We start from the raw sequence: 19,966 nt of genomic DNA on the forward strand, positions 1-19,966 counted from the left end.
TCTGTTCTCCACCCACATAACTCCCTTCTCCACCACATACCTTCTCCATCCTCTCTGTTCTCCACCCACATACCTTCCTTCTCCACCACATTCCTTCTCCATCTTCCGTCCATGACTCGAACCCTGGTCTCACAGTGATGCAGCGAACTTGTGAGGGAATTGACTTTACACACACTCACACACATAAACACCCAGGGTGCCGCATTCTCCGTAGACCACCCACGCAGCACGACCAGCTGACTACGCCGCAATACATGCTTGAATGGGTCACTGTGCAGTCCTGTCTGTGAGTGTGTGAATGCGTGTGTGTGTGTTTGTGTGTGAGGGTGTGTGGGTGTTTGTGTGTATTGTGTGGGCGGGTGCAGGTTGTTTGCGTAAGGGACTTTTCGTAAATGCATGCGTAGCTCCTGTGCTGAGTGCAGCCGAGAGACAAAGAACTATCAGGCAGGTGTGTGTGTGTGTGTGTTGAAGGTTAGACTGGCGTGTGTACTCCGCATACGCTGTCAAATCATTATCCTTGTCTTCCTCGCCTGTATAGCGGTGACATGGGGGTGAAGTGGGGTCGCGTGCTGAAGCATCAAGGCGGAAGACGGAGGGAGGCTTGCTGGCGCTCCACTTCCCCTCCAACACCCCACCTCCCCAGCTACACTGAACCCATCCCATCCCCCAGCCTCCACCCGGACAGGGACACCCCACACCACACCACTGTTTTCCACTATACTTGGTTCCACTGTAGCTGCTTAGCTTTTCCACCTGCTTCTCGTCCTCCTGTTCTGGGTCTCTGTTTTTATGAGCCCAGCAACAGTGGCAAGGGCACATCATGGGGAAAGGGTGAACAACAGAGCAACAGGACTAGAAACAAAGGCAGACCTTCCCTTCTGCAGTGCGTTTATCCACACACTGGCCTCCTCTCATCTACGTCACAATCCCTTCAGTTGTCCATGGGAGCCTGATGCTTAGGCTGCATGGTGGAACGGTATATTGATTAGTGTGAGAGCTCTCAGTGGTGCGTGTGTTTGTGTGTGCATGTGAGGTCTGATTGCACACTCCTGTGACTGAGTTTGTGTGGTGACATGTGTGTTTTTTTTTTTGTACAGCCTACAGTTGTCTGCCAAGTTGCCTCCTGAATCAATTATCTACTTAAGATTACCTGTAGTACCAAGACACCTAGATCTGGGTTACCAACACACCTGACCTGTGTTACCATGACACCTAGACCTGGGTTACCAACACACCTGACCTGTGTTACCATGACACCAAGACCTGGGTTACCAACACACCTGACCTGTGTTACCATGACACCTAGACCTGGGTTACCAACACACCTGACCTGTGTTACCATGACACCTAGACCTGGGTTACCAACACACCTGACCTGTGTTACCATGACACCTAGACCTGGGTTAGCAACACACCTGACCTGTGTTACCATGACACCTAGACCTGGGTTACCAACACACCTGACCTGTGTTACCATGACACCTAGACCTGGGTTAGCAACACACCTGACCTGTGTTACCATGACACCTAGACCTGGGTTACCAACACACCTGACCTGTGTAACCATGACACCTAGACCTGGGTTAGCAACACACCTGACCTGTGTTACCATGACACCTAGACCTGGGTTACCAACACACCTGACCTGTGTAACCATGACACCTAGACCTGGGTTAGCAACACACCTGACCTGTGTTACCATGACACCTAGACCTGGTTTACGAACAAACCAGACCTGTGTTATCATGACACCTAGACATGTGGTACCAAGACACCTAGAACTGTGTAACTGTGACACCATGTCCTTTGTTACCAGGATGCCAGACCTGTGTTACCAAGACACCAGACCTGTGTTACCGTGATGCCAGACTTGTGTTACCAAGACACCAGACTTGTGTTACCAAGACACAAGACCGGATTTACCATGACACCTAGACCTGTGTTTCCATGATACCTAGAACTGTGTAACCAAGATGCCAGACCTGTGTTACCAAGACACCAGACATGTGTTACCAAGACACCAGACCGGATTTACCATGACACCTAGACCTGTGGTACCATGACACCAAGACCTATGTTTCCATGACACCTAGACCTGTGGTACCATGACACCAAGACCTGTGTTTCCATGACACCTAGAACTGTGTTACCAAGACACCAGACCTGTGTTACCATGACACCTAGACCTGTATTACCATGACACCCTAGACTTGTGTCACCATGACACCTAGATCTGGACTAGGTTTAAATAGACTCTGGACCCAGCCTACATGCATCTATTACTTATTACAATTTGTACTCGTAATACGTTCACCCAGCACATCCAAAGAGGACTGGTCACACATCTGAGCTGGTTCCTCTCTAGGTTTCTTCCTAAATTTCGACCTTCTTAGAGAGTTTTTTCTAGCCACTGAAATTCAACACTACTGTTGTTTGCTCCTTGGGGTTAAAGGCTGGGTGTTTGGTAAAAGCGCTTTGTGACAACTGCTGCAAAATACATTTTATTGATTGTTATCATGATACCTAGACCTGTGTTACCAAGACCCCTACACATGTGTTACCATGGTGCCTAGACCTGTGTTACCATGGCATCTAGATCTGTGGAACCAAGACACATAGACCTGTGTTACCATGGCATCTAGATCTGTGGAACCAAGACACATAGACCAGTGTTACCATGGCATCTAGATCTGTGGAACCAAGACTCATAGACCAGTGTTACCATGGCATCTAGATCTGTGGAACCAAGACACATAGACCTGTGTTACCATGGAACCTAGAACTGAGTTACCAAGAGACCCTAGACCAGTTTTATCATGACACCTAGAGCTGTGTGGGATTAGATCTTTAACACACCATTGTTTGTTTCTACTCCACAGCAGAATATGAAACTGGTGTGTGTGTTTAATATATTAAATATGTCCTGTGAGTCTTCTCATGGTTGGCGAGCATGTCCCCATTCATTATCTATGAGACTGAATAATTAAAGACAGGGCGACACAACGTACTGCATGTTGACAAGCCAGTGTGTGTGTGTGTGTGTGTAGCTGTCAGAACGGAATCACTTTGTGTACCTGCAGAGGCCATTAGTATGTGCGCGTGATTATATACATACATACATATATATATATATATATATATATATAAACACAGAGGGGGAGGAGAAAGAGATTGAAAGAGGAGGGAGAGAAGGGAGGATTGAGATTGGAGGAGGAAGACTGTGGAGGACAGAGAGATGTGGAGAAGGGGGGTAGAGGAGAGAGAGGAATGGAATCAAGAAGGGTGAGGCGGTGGAGGAGAGGGGGGGGGGGAGATGAGTGGGGGCCATTACTAGCTGTTTATCTTCTTTCTGTCCTCTGCTGCCTCTTTTTCTCTCTCCATCAGTCCCTAACCATATCTCTCTCCTCTTGTCCTCTCCTCCATCCATCTTGTTTCTTGAATATGTATGCCTGTTTACAATTAGGGGTTTTGAAGGGTAGGAGAGGCCTGCATCCACTACTGAGAGAAAGAGAGATATGGAAGAGCAGGTACCGAGAGATGGAGGGGGGAGTAAAGGAGAGAAATGAAAGAAACAGTGGAAGATGGCGAGGAGGTAAAGAGAGCAAGGTGAGGGAGGGGGGACATACATTCCCCTCTTCTCCTCGACAAGGTTGGGAGCAAAGATGTCATTGTGAAGGAAAGTAATAAATGTTAAAAACGTACATCTTTGGACCAATATTTGGCAATTTTTCTATTTCCGTGCTCAGAACTCGATTATTAAAATAAATGAATGGGCATGCGGTGCTTCAAAACAATGCCTCAGAAGCTGGGAAGCATCACAGAGGAAACGTGTTTCTCACAGAGGAAACGTGTTTCTCGCCCTGGCAGTTTAGTTCCAACAAAAAGAAAAATGTGAGTGGACATTCCTGTAATGAAATAATCTCAATTAAACAAGTGAAAGTCACAGAAAGTCACTAGCACAACACCGTCTTGTAATCTATACTCACCGTGTTCATTTGTTTTCTCACACCAGCTCATATGGTCGGTCTTTCACAAACATTTCATTTTGATTTAGTTCCATTTTCTGAACGTAACTTTTCACTCTGAGATAAATCACTCCGTAAAACACAGTGACTAGCGGCCTTCCTTCAGTGCAGTGCACATCAGCCGATTCTTTAAGTCTGCAGAAATCATGTGAAGTCTCTAACACCCACACCGAGGGAGTTACACCCATAAGAAGTGATGGAACCACCGATGGGACTCCGGGGGGGGGTTTAACTGGTAAAGGCAACAGCAAATCGTATTGTGGAGGTAAGGCAAGCGGGACAGAATAATGTTTGGATGTTAGATTGGGATCGGAGAGGAATGACTGCCAGGATCCATGTGATAGTGTTTATACACTGGGTAGGGTCAGAATGACCTTTATTCTCAATGTGCAATCAAGCATCCTCCGAATTTTACTCGGATGCAACATTTTGGTTCGGCCTCCATCGGAGAGGAACACATTAGCCCTTAATCTAATGAAATCAAAATAAACACCAGTCGTGGATCTCTTGAAATCAGAGTTAATACAGACCAGTCCTGGTTCTCATGAAATCATGGCTAATCATGAGTTCTGGTTCTCATGAAATCAGAGTTAAAATTCGGTCCTGGCTCACATGATATCAGAGTAAATAAACATCAGTTCTTGTTGTCATGACATCAGAGTAAATAAACATCAGTTCAGGTTCTAATGAAATCAGAGTTAGAAATATGTCCTGTTTGACATGATATCAGAGTAAATAAACATCAGTCCAGGTTCTTATGAAATCAGAGTTAATGGACTTCAGTCCTGGTTGACATGATATCAGAGTAAATAAACATCAGTTCTGGTTTTAATGAAATCAGATTTAATAAGCATCAGTTCTGGTTCTCAGAATGAAAGTTAACAAATATCAGTTTGATGTCCATGTACCGCTCACATTCAACAATTTGTGTCACTAGGCAAAATACAGGGGTAGGCTGTTAACACGTAAAATTGCCATCATACTTACACCGTGCATTATTTAAAACATCCTTGTAGGCTGATTGATATGCATATCCCCATAAACGCATGACACATGCATGTTTCAGTTCATCGGTCATGCTGACATTTGATATAATATCTCCCAGTAATATTATTTAATTCTACAACTGGGTTCTGTTTGATCTATATGCAGAACCTTGGTCAACACGTGATCGGTGTGTTCTCTGCTGGCATGTTGTACGGGTGACAGTGGTGAGGTACACTACAGCATGTGATCGTGCCATGCAGTGACACTATGGGGTGCTTCGGTGTGAAGATGGACTGAAGAGCCCATAAGAACTGGGGGGGGGGGGGGTTGGGTTGAGAGAGTGATAGAGTGACAGAGTGACAGAGAAGTGAACAAGCGAGAGAGAGAGATAAAGATAGAGACCTTGACATACACCCATGTTATTGTCAGGAAGGTGTGGGTTTCCCATTGTTAAACGCATGCTTCATTCTTCTGAGCCAACAGAGGAAGGAGAAAAGGAAATGATAGTGGCAGATAGAAGATGGGGAAGGGAGGGAGGGAGCAGTATTGATTCCACTCATGGGGAATCCCACTAAAGCTCTATTCATTTCCAATCATGTCCCATTGTAGCGGTTCATGTAACCGGCCTGGCAGAGAATGGGTGGAGGGGGAGAGAGGGCAGCGGAGAGATTTAGGAGGACAGGGAGGTTTTATTACAAACTCATCTTTATTACCCTTCACCTCTACTCTCATCACACACACGTACAAATGGATACAAAAAAAACATGCGCAAACTCACACACACACACACACACACACACACACACACACACGTACTCACACACACACACACACACACACACCCACGTACTCACACAAACATTCGCAGTGACGTTCTCACAAATGATCGTGGAAACACACAGACAGATTTAAACGCACAGAAATACAAAGACACTGACACAAAGCCAGAGAAACAGACAGACAGACAAACACACTCCACTTCCCCAGGAGGTTGCTGCAGTTGGGATGGGGGAGTTAATTACATGTTGGACTCTGCTGGGCAAGCCATGTATTGTTTGTGTGTGTGTGTGTGTGTCTTTATGGTTGTGTGTTGGTGTAAATGAAATGAATGCATATGAATGGTAAATCATAAATGTGGGCCAGTAATGATGTGTGGGAGTAGGGAGGACCATGTCTGTGTGTGTGTACGTGTGTTTGTGTGTGTGTTTGTGTTTGTGTGTGTGTGTGTGTGTGTGTGTGTGGGGGGGGGGGGGGGGGGGGGTATGCAGCGAGGTGGTTAGGGTTGCCAGGGAGCTCAAATGAAATAGCTTTTAGTGCCTACTTCAAATCAGCTGTAATGGCCTGTAGTAATTATCAAATAAATTAGCTATCTCTCTCTATCTCTCTCTATTCATCCTTCTCTATCTCTCACCATCTCTTTTTCTTACTTGCACTTCCCTCCGCTCTCTCCTTCTCTGTGCTCTTTTTCCATTTTTATGCTGGCTATGCTACTCTCTCCATTATTACTGGCTATGCTACTCTCTCCATTATTACTGGTTATGCTACTCTCTCCATTATTACTGGTTATGCTACTCTCTCCATTATTACTGGTTATGCTACTCTCTCCATTATTACTGGTTATGCTACTCTCTCCATTATTACTGGCTATGCTACTCTCCATTATTACTGGCTATGCTACTCTCTCCATTATTACTGGTTATGCTACTCTCTCCATTATTACTGGCTATGCTACTCTCTCCATTATTACTGGTTATGCTACTCTCTCCATTATTACTGGCTATGCTACTCTCTCCATTATTACTGGCTATGTTACTCTCTCCATTATTACTGGCTATGTTACTCTCTCCATTATTACTGGCTATGCTACTCTCCATTATTACTGGCTATGCTACTCTCTCCATTATTACTGGCTATGTTACTCTCTCCATTATTACTGGCTATGTTACTCTCTCCATTATTACTGGCTATGCTACTCTCTCCATTATTACTGGCTATGCTACTCTCCATTATTACTGGCTATGCTACTGGGAAAGGCTGGGCCATATGACTTTTAGTTTTACCCCGTATCCGACCCTATTCAGCTGGAATACCCAGTACATGACGCTACCCACAGATAGGTGGGGTTGGGTGTTTAGTGGTGGGTATTTGGGTGTTTAGTGGTAGGTAGATGGGGTTGGGTGTTTAGTGGTGAGTAGATGGGGTTTGTTGCCTAGTGGTGGGTTGATGGGGCTGGACGTTTAGCGGTGAATAGGTGGGGTTGGGTGTTTAGTGGTAGGTAGATGGGGTTGGGTGTTTAGTGGTGAGTAGATGGGGTTTGTTGCCTAGTGGTGGGGTTGGACGTTTAGCGGTGAATAGGTGGGGTTGGGTGTGTAGTGGTGGGTAGGTGGGGTTGGTTGTTTCTTGGTGAGTAGGTGAGGTTGGGTGTTAAGTCAATGGTGGTTGGGTGTTAGGTTGAGGCTATGTAGGGGTGTTTAGTGGTGGGTAGGTGGGGTTGGATGTTCAGTTAAGGGCAGATGGGGTTGGGTGTTTAGCTGAGGGTAGGATGGGGTTGTGTGTTTAGTAGTGGGTGAGTACGGTTGGAAGTGTGTGTGTTTGTGTTGGAATGTGGTGTGAAGAAATGACCTAGTTTAGGACATGGCACTCGTGGTTCCTAATTCAAGGGTTGGATTCTCCGCAGAGCTTTCCAAGGTCCTATACTCTGAAATTCAGGAGCACAGCAATTAGCAATCCTTTTCATTTGGCCTTGCAGATGCCTTCAGGTTAAGAGGTGTCTGTGTGTAATAGGCCGGCACTCTGCTACGCCTTTAATAACACACAACTCTTCTGTAAGAATGAATAGAATAAATTACATGAGGTTACTCACTACACACACACACACACACACACATTTCACATAAACACAATATAAACATAGAACACACACACACAAACACCCACAAACACCCACAGACACACACATATACAAACTTTTCACACACAAATGACCTGACACTCTGTGACAGAAAGTGATTGTATATCACAGCAGCTGTAGCGTGGGGAATTTTCTTTGAATTGCTGCTACTATGATGGATTACCCAATAGCTGCTGTGTGCTCTGTTTGTTATGTCTTTTACATAGGGCTTTTTCAATAGTGTTCTCAGTGCGTCAGCAAATGTACACAAACAGCAATACTATGCACAAAGACATGCACAAATACATTTCACACATACACACACAGACACACACACACACACACAAAGCAAGAACCTGCACACTAATATTGTCATAACAAAATGTAGGACCACATACAAGATGAATGGAACTGGGTGGAGAGACAGAAGGAAAGAAAGAGATACAGAAAGAGAGAGAGAGTAAGAGGGAGAGAGAGGGAGAGAGAGAGAGAGGGAGAGAGAGGGGATATGAGGGGGAAAAGGAGTCGAGCAGAGATATGAGCAAGGAGTTGAATTCCTAAACAGAAGATTTGAATTTGAAAAGAACATTGTGATGATACAGAGACAGAAGGGGGCAGGATAGGTCATAGGGAACGAGGAGACAGGACTAGATTGAAGGATGAAAGAGCAGTTGGTGAGAAGCATGGCTGTGAAACGGGAACTGGAGGAGAATACTAAAAAATGTATATCTTCGACGGGACAAAGTCCATTCTCTGGTCATCTTCCTCAAAAGTTTTCTGACAAAGAACACACCCACACAGAGAGGAGAGAGAGAGAGAGAGAGGGAGAGAGAGAGAGAGAGAGAGATTAACAGACGATAAGAAAGACACACGCAGAGTCACAGGGAGAGGATGAGGAGAGCGAGAGAAACAAACAGCCAGACACAGGTAGAAAGAAAAAGAGACAGGGGAGTGCTTGAGACAAACTGGAAAGAGGAAGACACCTGGCCAACCTCAACGACTCTGCTCAACTACACACGCGCGCACACACACATGCAAGAACTACACACGCACACACACATGCAAGAACTACACACGCGCACACACACATGCAAGAGCTACACACGCGCACACACATGCAAGAACTCCCCCATTCAAAGGGACACACGTTTGCTATTGCACATACCGTCCTTGTAAAGATATGTGTAAACACTCCAAATTACTAGTACTGTGTTAACCTTGTGTTTTTGTCTCCATTGTTCAGCAGGATCTTTTGGTTGTTCGATTTTCGTGCATATTATAAATGCCAGCCTTTATTTAACTTTCTAGTTAAATAGGTGAACATAAGTGCTTTCTCTGAATCTTTGTCCAAGGGATTTTCCCGTGTACACATTCTCATTGTCAGCAAATGACATGGGAGCACTTGTGGTCGACCTCAGTGCCCGGTCAGAGAATGGCAGGTCTTTTCAGCGATGCCGATATGACCTAGATGGATGGAGATGCACTAACCAACTGGTCTCCCTGGAGTTAAGTCTTTGTTCTACATTGGGCCTGTCGTGGGCCATGCAGATCCTTACTGCACTCTGTGTGTGGCCTGACTGCTCCGTTTGAAGGCTCCCGGCATGTGTGAGGTGGGAGCCTCTGTGCTGGGTGTTGGTGTAGTCTAATGATCTCGTCAGCAGGTGTATGGAGAAAGACGTTTGACAGTAACTGACACGGTTCACCAGGGACACTACAATACATTGCTAACATCATGAATTAAGAACTCGTCGTGCTTTACCTGAACCATGGTAGCATGATGGCAAACATTGTGTTTAGGTGCCCCAAAACTGGAGCAAAATTATTGAACATATAAAAACAATAATACCGGGGTATTAATGATCTGGTGACCGGGATATTAAGGTTCTGGTGACTGGGGTATTAACGATCTGGTGACCGGGGTATTAAGGTTCTGGTGATCGGTGTATTAAGGTTTTGATGACCTGGGTATTAAGGATCTGGTGACCGGGGTATTAAGGTTTTGGTGACCAGGGTGTTAAGGTTCTGGTGACCGGGGTATTAAGGTTTTGGTGACCGGGATATTAAGGATCTGGTGACCGGGGTATTAAGGTTTTGGTGACCGGGATATTAAGGATCTGGTGACCGGGGTATTAAGGTTCTGGTGACCGGGGTATTAAGGTTTTGGTGACCGGGATATTAAGGATCTGGTGACCGGGGTATTAAGGTTTTGGTGACCGGGGTGTTAAGGATCTGGTGACCGGGGTATTAAGGATCTGGTGACCGGGGTATTAAGGATCTGGTGACCAGGGTATTAAGGTTTTGGTGACCGGGGTATTAAGGTTCTGGTGACCGGGGTATTAATGTTTTGGTGACCCGGGGTATTAAGGATCTGGTGGCTGGGGTACTAAGGATCTGGTGGCCGGGGTATTAATGATCTGGTGGCCGGGGTATTATGGTTCTGGTGGCTGAGGTGTTAAGGTTCTGGTGATCGGGGTATTAATGTTTTGGTGACCTGGGGTATTAATGATCTGGTGGCCTGGGGTGTTAAGGTTCTGGTGATCGGGGTAGTAAGGATCTGGTGGCCTGGGGTATTAAGGTTCTGGTGACCGGGGTATTAATGTTTTGGTGACCCGGGGTATTAAGGATCTGGTGGCCTGGGGTATTAAGGATCTGGGCTGTTGCTATTGATATATCTCTCATTTATCTGTCTGTCCGTCTGCCAGTCTCTCGTATATCTCAGTTTGTTCTACCTTTCCTCGTTCAACATCACGTAAAATGCAGATTTTGTTAATCCATTAAGATGCCCACTTGAAACACACACGCCACCACGGCACAGCAGCGCCCCCTACCCAGCCGCCATCACGTGACCACATGGGCCCTAGCAACAGTGAGCGAGCAGGCGAAAGGCTGGCACACGGCAGGAAGGCAGAGAGAGGGATGGAGAAAGAGAAGAAGAGGAGGAGGGACACGGAAAGAGGGAGGGCAAGAGGGGGGAGAGCCAGAGGGGGAGAGAGAGACTGGGAGAGAGATAGGGGGACTGGAAGAGAGAGATGAGGGGGAGAGATTGTGCATTAATAAGTAATGAACCCAACAGTTTGAAACAATCCTAGTTAGCATTATGGTGGCATTATTTGCATGGGATCCAGGAACATGGCCTCTTCCATTCCATTCCTCTCTGCCTCTATCTCACTCCTGTATTTACAGTGCCAAATTTCGAACTGGTTATCCCATTTTATTGAAATGTTATTTTGAAAATGCACATTTCTTTTATATATTTACCTTGAAGATATGTTTTCAAAAATCAATTGTTTCAGTTAGTAGTTTAATGTTGGGAAAACATTTAAATGTAACTATGTGAAAGTATTTAACCACTGTGCTGGGCATTTTGTAAAAATTTAAGGGAAAACAAATTGCAGGTAAATAGCGCTAGAGAAATTACTTATATTGTCTAAAACACTGAAGAATGGGAGAACATTCCATCAGCTGCACAGTTTCCCAAGCACAATGTCAAAGTAAATTTAGGATTGGAGAACAACAAAAGTGGCCCAGTCAAAGTTAATAATTTCAAATGTAGTCTTCAAGTACGATCCAACCAACCAGAACGACCTGGAGCATATCTGCCCAGAGGAATGTGTGCAAAGCTTGTACATATTGTACCAAAATTCTTCAGCTATTGCAGCGAAATGTGGCTCTACAGAATGAAAATGTGTGGGGGTTGAATACCTATGAAAGCAACATATTTCCGTTTTTTTTTTCAACCAATGTCACAATACATGTCTTTTTTTGAATAATGTGTTTTAAAATAAAATAACAAACCTAACAAAATGTAATCTGTTTGTATTTCCGTAATATAAGAGAATATATATGCATCTACCTTCAATTCCCTTCCATTGTAACTTTTGTTTGTCTGTTGTTGTTGTCGGTTGTTGTTGTTGTTGATCTGTTGTTGATCTGTCCTCAAGCGGTGGCAGAACACTTCTCTCGAGCTGTCGTGGTTTTGTTCTGTTTTTTTGTTTTCTTGCTTTTTCATTTCTTGCTCCTCTGTTACTTGGAGATGATTTGTTGTAAATGGCAGCCATATATATGAGGTTATTTTTATCCATGGCTTTTTGCTCCATTCTTCCAGTGTTTCCCTGTACCCTAAACCACCCCCACCCTCTCTCTATGTGAGTGTGTGTGAGTGTGTGTGTGTGTGTGTGTGTGAGTGTGTGTTTTTGTGTGTGTGGGTGTGTGCGTGTGTGTGTGTGTGTGTTTGTGGGTGTGACTTCAGCCCTACAAACGTGCACAAATCCAACAGAAGCTTTATTCTGCACTCGACTTGACACCTTGCCCCAGGCTGAGAAGCCCAACGCAGTCCATTACTGATAGGCCCTCCTGAAAGGGAGGTGGGGGGGGTTTAGGCTCTACCACTGTGGAGTGGACCTCAAAAGACCTGATCCCCCAGTTTACATGCACACACACACACATAGACACGAAGATAGATAGAGAGGGACACACACACACACACAGACACAAACTCCTGGAGGCAGACTAGACATGAATTGATCTGATCTCCCAAAAGGAAAGGCTTGCATACAAGGAGAGAAGTGAATTGTTTGTCCATATGTATGATGCCTGTGGGCCCACAATCCTGTGTTTCTTTCTGTCTTTCCCCCAGTAGTCTATTTGTCTTCATCTCTCTCTCGCCCTCCATCAATCTCCATCCACACTCCTCCTCCCAGTTGGGTCAGCGCTTTCTCTTCTCCACCGACTTTCTCCATCCAGGCCTAGCAAATCTTTCCGACGACAGGTGCGTCCCTCTCTCTCCACTGGGTTCCACACAGATCAGATCACAAATCAGAGAGAAAGAGGGAGATGCAGTTATACGACAGAAAGAGAAAGGGGGAGAGAGATGGGGAGGGAAGAGAGACACAGAGCTGAAGACGGAGCAGCGGAGGAAAGCGTGAACAGAGTGACTTACTGATGAATATTTCACTCCATCTGCCACTGTGGATAATAAAACTGAAGAAGACAGGGATATATGAACGAACAGGGAGAGGGTGAGAGAGAAACATGGGAAGTATGGAAAGAGAGGGATGGACCAGAGTACGGGGGAGGTGAGGAGATATGGATTCACAGTAACCTCTGAAGCTCCTGTCTACTGAATTCTATAGAGGCGGTGAAGAGGTCAGAGACCGTTAGGGGATAGAAGAAAGACGCTGTAATTAGTGCACAATTGAAAGATCTCTTTCAACAAAGGTGGACGTTTGTAAAGTACATCATGATTTGTTCTTTGGAACAAGTCCCCGGTATGGTTACTCAAATCCGGTATGGATATGTGTGTTTGTTTTTGCTGTGTAATAGTTGTAATTTCTATGTTTATCAGACTGCTACGATACATGCTACCTCTCGTTGGAGTAAACAGGTAGCGTAGCTAGCACACAGTTATCAGTGGTGGTAGTCAGTGTTTTTTAGCCGCAATTCAGTTGATTGGTGATGAAGACATGAACATAATATACATCATGGTAGATGTACATACAGGCGTCATACTCAACGTAGTGTTAAGTACAGATACGTAGTCTGTTGGGGGGGCAGTAAAGCCTCTCATACAGCATCTACCCTCATGCATTACCATAGCACTATACAGTTATACTAGGAGGAGGAGGAATGGAGAGGAGGAGGAGAGGAGGGATGGAGGAGGAGAGATGCAAGAGAACAAGGGATGGAAGGAGGAGAAAGGCACGAGCAGAGGAGGAGGGGAAGGATGTATGAAAGGAAGAAGAAGGAGGGATGGAGGAGGATTAGGAACGGGAGAGGAGGGAAAAGGAAGAGGAAAGGAGGAGGAGAGAGGAGTTTGAGGAGGAGGGTGGATAGAAGAGGAGCCGAGCAGGAAGGACGAAGTAGGAGGGATGGAGGTGGAAAGGAGGAGGGGTGAGGAGGTAGGGGAGGAGTGTAGGAAAAGGGATAGAGGAAGTGGAGGAAAGGAGGAGAGGAGTCGCAGGGGAAAAAGAGGAAGAGGGGAGAAGGAGGAGAACCAAGAAGATGAGGAATACTGGGGGCGATGGATGATCCACCTTGTCCAGTCCCCTTCTCTTGTAATTGTCCCCCTTTTCTCCCTCTTCAACCTCAGTCCATGTCTCTTCTCTTGCTTTATTCCCTCACCCTTTTTCCCATCGCTCCTTTTTTCAATCACCCCTTCATCCCCTCTCCCTTCATCCCCTTATCCCTTCATCCCCTCTCCCTTCATCCCCTCTCCCTTCATCACCTTACCCCTTCATCCCCTCTCCCTTCATCCCCTTACCCCTTCATCCCCTCTCCCTTCATCCCCCATACCCCTTCATCCCCTCTCCCTTCATCCCCTTACCCCTTCATCCCCTTACCCCTTCATCCCCTCTCCCTTCATCCCCTCTCCCTTCATCCCCTCTCCCTTCATCCCCTTACCCCTTCATCCCCTTACCCATTCATCCCCTCTCCCTTCATCCCCTTACCCCTTCATCCCCTCTCCCTTCATCCCCTCTCCCTTCATCCCCTTACCCCTTCATCCCCTCTCCCTTCATCCCCTTACCCCTTCATCCCCTCTACCTTCATCCCCTCTCCCTTCATCCCCTTACCCCTTCATCCCCTCTCCCTTCATCCCCTTACCCCTTCATCCCCTCTACCTTCATCCCCTTACCCCTTCATCCCCTTACCCCTTCATCCCCTTACCCCTTCATCCCCTCTCCCTTCATCCCCTCTCCCTTCATCCCCTTACCCCTTCATCCCCTTACCCCTTCATCCCCTCTCCCTTCATCCCCTCTCCCTTCATCCCCTTACCCCTTCATCCCCTCTCCCTTCATCCCCAGTCCCTTCATCCCCTTACCCCTTCATCCCCTCGGCCCTTCATCCCCTTACCCCTTCATACCCTTACCCATTCATCCCCTCTCCCTTCATCCCCTCTCCCTTCATCCCCTTACCCCTTCATCCCCTCTCCCTTCATCCCCTTACCCCTTCATCCCCTCTCCCTTCATCCCCTCTCCCCTTCATCCCCTCTCCCTTCATCCCCTTACCCCTTCATCCCCTTACCCCTTCATCCCCTCTCCCTTCATCCCCTCTCCCTTTTATCCTCAACTTTTTCCACCTGTCCTCAATTTTCTCCTTTCCATTCTCCAGTCCTTTGTCTCTTCAGTTTTCTCTCCCTGGCGTCGTCCATAATGACTCCCTGTTCACTATGTACTGTCCTCCTGTGGATGAGATCCCCATTGGGTCCTGGTTAAGCATGGGGCTTGGACGCAGGGTGTCGTTTGCCTCTGTCAGTGTGTTGTGACAGGGCGTTGCGGGTGTTGTGGAGGGTTGAACCCACCAAGGAGCACATTATCCTGTAAGCCTTAATACCCAGGTTGGAACAATAGGGCAGGCCTGCAAATTACAGCCTTCTCTGCCTAGCAGTCAGTTAGACACACACACACTCGGTTTTGTTTTGATATGCTTGTGAGGACTAGAAAAGACATATTCCTATTGAAAAGCATGTTTTTTCTAACCCTAAACCTAACTTACCCTAACCATCTGCCTTACCCTAACTGTACAGGATAGTTTCTTGTGATGTATCCTCATCCTGAGCCAGCATCAACTGCAAAACAAGATTATTTAAAGAGCCATTACAAACAACTTTAGCCAACATTGACTAAAATTAGTTGAAGGCTCATGTAAGAAAAAAAAAAGGATTCTGAAAGATTCTGAAATCACATGTCATCAAATCATCATTGATTTGAAATGTAAAGTTAACTCTAAACTAAACCCTTTGCCTAAAATATACAGTTTCCTTGAGAGAACCAGCCAACTATCTTGAATCATTTTACTCTTCTTACGTTTGGTCCATATATTAGCATGCATACAGCAAACTACCGTCACCAAGACCCTGTGCTACAGAAGGACACACACAGCTGAATACTCACAGGTTCTAATGAACCCAACTAAAAACATGTAAAGCAGGTTGTAATAAACACTGTACAAGAACTGGAGCATATAAGCCAGTATCGATAATATACCTAATGTTACATGAATGTTGTGTGAAGGTTTATAGGAGGTTGTGACATTTTTTTGAGGGCAGTTAGGAACAGCCAAATCACTGTCCCGTCAGAGTCTTGTTAGAGTGATGCACTGTGTGTCTGTGAGAGAGTGTGTGTGTGTGTGTGAGAGTATGCTGGTCTGAGTTTGAATCTGCTTGGGTGTGTGTGTGTGGCGGGGATCCAGGCCTGTCGGCTCTGATTTAATAAATCTCTTTTGGATGGAGCTGTGGAGCCATAAAGCGCATCGATTGCCATCCCTCATTCTGCCAATGCCTGGACACACACCTTTATATACGCTCGTACACGCACTGACACACACCTTTATATACGCTCGTACACGCACTGATACACACCTTTATAGAAAACATTCATGCACACATCTGTACACCCTGTCATACACCCACTGATAGACACACGTTGTTACACACTCGTGCACAAATTCATACACACACTCAGCAATGTGTATACTTTTATTGTGTGTCACAGACAGGCAAACATATAAAAACACACACGCGCACACGCACCGACCGACGCACGTCTTTAAAAACTCACAGTGACAAGTAAAGACAGCTAGTTCTAATAGAGAAACTGCCGACCATAGCTACAATATAGGCACTTTCCCTAGTGCGTCAGATTGTACACACTCAAATCAACTATTTCTGCTCGATCAGGGTGGGGCCAATGGCATTGTCATTTTGTCGGCCCAATCAATTAAATACGTAAAGACCCCAACCAAGTTCCTATACTTTTTATGTACTATATACCAAACACCGTTGAGAGTTACAATATAATATGTGAAATGCCCTTCTAAATGTAGCTGTGCATCTGCAGTATTTCTCTTGTTGTGGCAGTCACTGTCACTCAATTAGCCACGTCTGCTAACACGTTTTAGAATGGTACTGGGGTTAGTTATTATAGCTTCCCACTATCATTACTTACTAGTGGTAGTCAGATAATCATTAATCAGTATCACTTAGATATCACATTAAACAATTTCTCCACACCATTCCAAATTTCATGTAAAATATATATATTTTTTTGTTCTCTCCACTGTATGACAAAACAGGAAGTACAGTATGTCAAAACGTCTCCCGCAATGTTTGCAAGATTTTGCATGTGGCCCCAAAAACACAAGGCCAGGCTGAGACTGAATGTGTGTGAGTGTGTGTGTGTGTGTGTGTGTACGCGGGTTTGTGCGACCCATTAAACCACAGATACTTGCAAACGAAAGTTGCAGTGGATGTAAACATGGCTGTTGACCTGGTCCAGCAAACACAGTGGTTACGGAAAAAAAAAACAGCCAGTACATTTCCCTTGGTCCATTCTGAAATGCACACACACGCACCCACACACACACACACACACACACACGTTTGTGTGTCCACACGCACAGACATACAAAGACACAGCCTTTTTTTTTAAACCAACCGAGGGAAGAATAGATAAACGGAGTGGAAGAAGGGCTGAACACTGAAATCCACTCTTTGTGTCTGAGGGCTTGATGTTGGATTCGGGCCTCATCGACCTGTGGATAAATCAGGGGCAAGCCAAGCACTCACTGATGTGAAATGAACATGACACTAATATAGTGTTACAATAACACATTGCATTAAATATTAACACTGACCTAACCCCTCACTCTTTCCCCCCCACCCTCCCTCCCTCACTCTCTTTTTTTTCACTTATTCATATATTTCCTTTATCACTCTCCCTTCTCTCTTCCTTTTTCTTTCTCACTTTCTCTTTATCTTTTCCTTCTGTCTCTCCTAATCCCTCTCCATTTGTCCACTTCTTTCTCCTCTCTCTCTCTCTCTCTTTCTCTCTCAGTCTTCTAACAGCCTGAGTCTGCGTGCGTTGTTACAGAGCCCCATGCTACAGATGTACATGGCATGTGTACCAGAGACAGCACCGGTTAGACCACGGCAGGACTTATACCCCGTTTTCTGAGGGTTTAACGTCGTCGCCTGAGTGCAGAGTGGCCGGTGTCGGCCCTCACCCTAACCCCTTTGGAGTGTTGGTTTGCCTCACGTGTTCCTCTCCTCTTGGCCTCGCAGGCAATCGTTTCTTCCTGACGTCGTTCGGGGCCCTGTACATCTCGGAGGTCCAGAAGGAGGACGCCCTCTCTACCTATCGCTGCATCACCAAGCACAAGTACAGCGGGGAGACGCGGCAGAGCAACGGAGCCCGGCTCTCCGTCACGGGTAAGAGACGTGTGGGTGTGTGTGTGTGTGTGTGTTTGTGTATGTGTGTGTGTGTGTGTGCGTGTTTGTGTGTGTTAGGCGCATAGGTGTCTGAGCTGTGGTCATCTCGCGCGCCTCGTTGACACTCACTCCAGTTCCCCGTCCTTGTGCCGTACTCAGTAATACAATGTCAGCATTATCAGCATTATCAGCATTATCAGCATTGTCAGCGTGGTTAGCATAGGTGCCAGTGCTCCCCTTCACCCGCCGCTCCTCCCCTCTGCCACCAGACCCCACGGAGTCCATCCCCTCGGTGTTGGATAGCTTCCAGTCGGGGGAGGTGCAGGTGGGGCATGACGTGGAGCTGCCCTGCATCGCCTCCGGGTACCCGAACCCCACCATCCGCTGGCTGAAGGATGGACGCCCGCTGCCCGGCGACTCCCGCTGGACGCGTCGTCTCACGGGCCTGACGGTCAGCGACATGCGCCTGGACGACAGCGGGAACTACATCTGCGAGGTGACCAACAGCTTTGGCTCCAAGGAGGTGACGGGCCATCTCAATGTCATCGGTGAGTCCAGGTGTCCCTGCCACGTCGTCGGGTTTTAGTTCACCTTCAAGGAAGAGTTCTTCGCTTCGTTATTTCTTTCTTTACATTTTGACTTTTTTTTTTTTTTACCCGATATTGATTGATTTTCAGCAATTATTTTTTTGGTTCAGTGGGTTTTTTCTCTAGAGAGAAATAAAATAATGAGTGAGACTGTGGAACAAACAAACAGGTGTGTTGGGCTTTAGAGAGTTGTAGTTTCAGAAGGCAAATACCAACACAAGTGCTCATAATAGTTAATCACATGCAACTTGGTAAATTACTACAATTACCATAATCCATTGTGCACCAGGACACATGGAATGAGATCAGGGTGTTCTGCTCTTCCCCGCCATTTCCACAGTGATGAGATACAGTTTGTGAAATCATTAGCAATTGCTGAATTTCTGCATGAATTTCACCTAAAATGTGATCAGATCTTCATGCCAAATGTGTTGATTAAGTGAAACTTATTAAACAAATACTAGAAAACCAATACTTTTTCATGTAATTTTTTGAGCAAATGAATCCAATATTACATGTCTTTATTGGAGAAAGTATGAGCCATGAAACAAAAACCTGTGTAACCACATCGGACCTACAGTTCTGTGGTTTCAACAACTTGAACAACAATGGATAATTTAAAATGTGCAGGAACCATGTATTGCTTTAGTGACATTGAATATGTCTGTAAAAACAGGGATATGCTGACCAGGTAGGTTTTATAGGGAAAAACAAAGGATTAATTTACTAGGGTTATGCCTTTCAGCACAGAGCCTCTATGAGAAAGTAATGACTTCAGATCACTGGAGATCTAAAAACTATGGGTCCATACTCACAGACGGCCCCGGCCCAGTGAACCGGAGTCTGGTGCTGCTGCACTGTTTTGTAGGACTTTCCGGGAATCAACTTGCTGCTCGGATTCTCTGGATTGAAATGCGTTATTTTCTGGACATGTAGTCATCAAAGTCTGAGGCCTGCTCAGGATCAGGTCCTCCCTCTCAATACGAGTGCATTCATTGCGATCTACAAGGCGAACTGATCCCAGGTCAGAAGACTGACGCGTGTGGTGTTCTTACGTTCCGTTATGTGGGTGGTCTGATGTGTACCGTCCCGCGGCAGCTGTATCGTCCCGCAGCTCTGTCCTGTGACTGAACGCCCACAGGTTTCCGCGGAGACACCCCGCCTCTCCGAACCAGTGGACAACTGGCGCGCACGTTCTACCGTCACGTCGCTCCCAACGCTGTCACCTCGCATTGACAATGGCCTCATCACCCTCTCCTGGACAGAGGTGTTT

The 19,966-nt window shown here is 46.1% G+C and overlaps 1 protein-coding gene across 6 annotated transcripts in view; it reads left to right on the forward strand.

Moving 5' to 3' along the window:
- The window catches only part of LOC105012298 (Down syndrome cell adhesion molecule-like protein 1 homolog), a 132,127-nt gene that overhangs the window by 60,603 nt on the left and 51,558 nt on the right, over positions 1-19,966 (forward strand). For all 6 annotated transcript variants that reach the window (XR_004575909.1, XM_029121290.2, XM_029121296.2 and 3 more), the window contains exons 4-5: positions 17,960-18,106; positions 18,376-18,654. Coding sequence is in view for 5 of the 6 variants with exons in the window: in XM_029121290.2 (XP_028977123.2) it covers positions 17,960-18,106; positions 18,376-18,654 (426 nt within the window). In the remaining variant the exon portion in view is untranslated. The remainder of the gene's footprint in view (positions 1-17,959; positions 18,107-18,375; positions 18,655-19,966) is intronic.

The sequence above is a fragment of the Esox lucius genome, chromosome 1 (genome assembly GCF_011004845.1).
Source record: "Esox lucius isolate fEsoLuc1 chromosome 1, fEsoLuc1.pri, whole genome shotgun sequence".
Taxonomy (NCBI): Eukaryota; Metazoa; Chordata; class Actinopteri; order Esociformes; family Esocidae; genus Esox; species Esox lucius.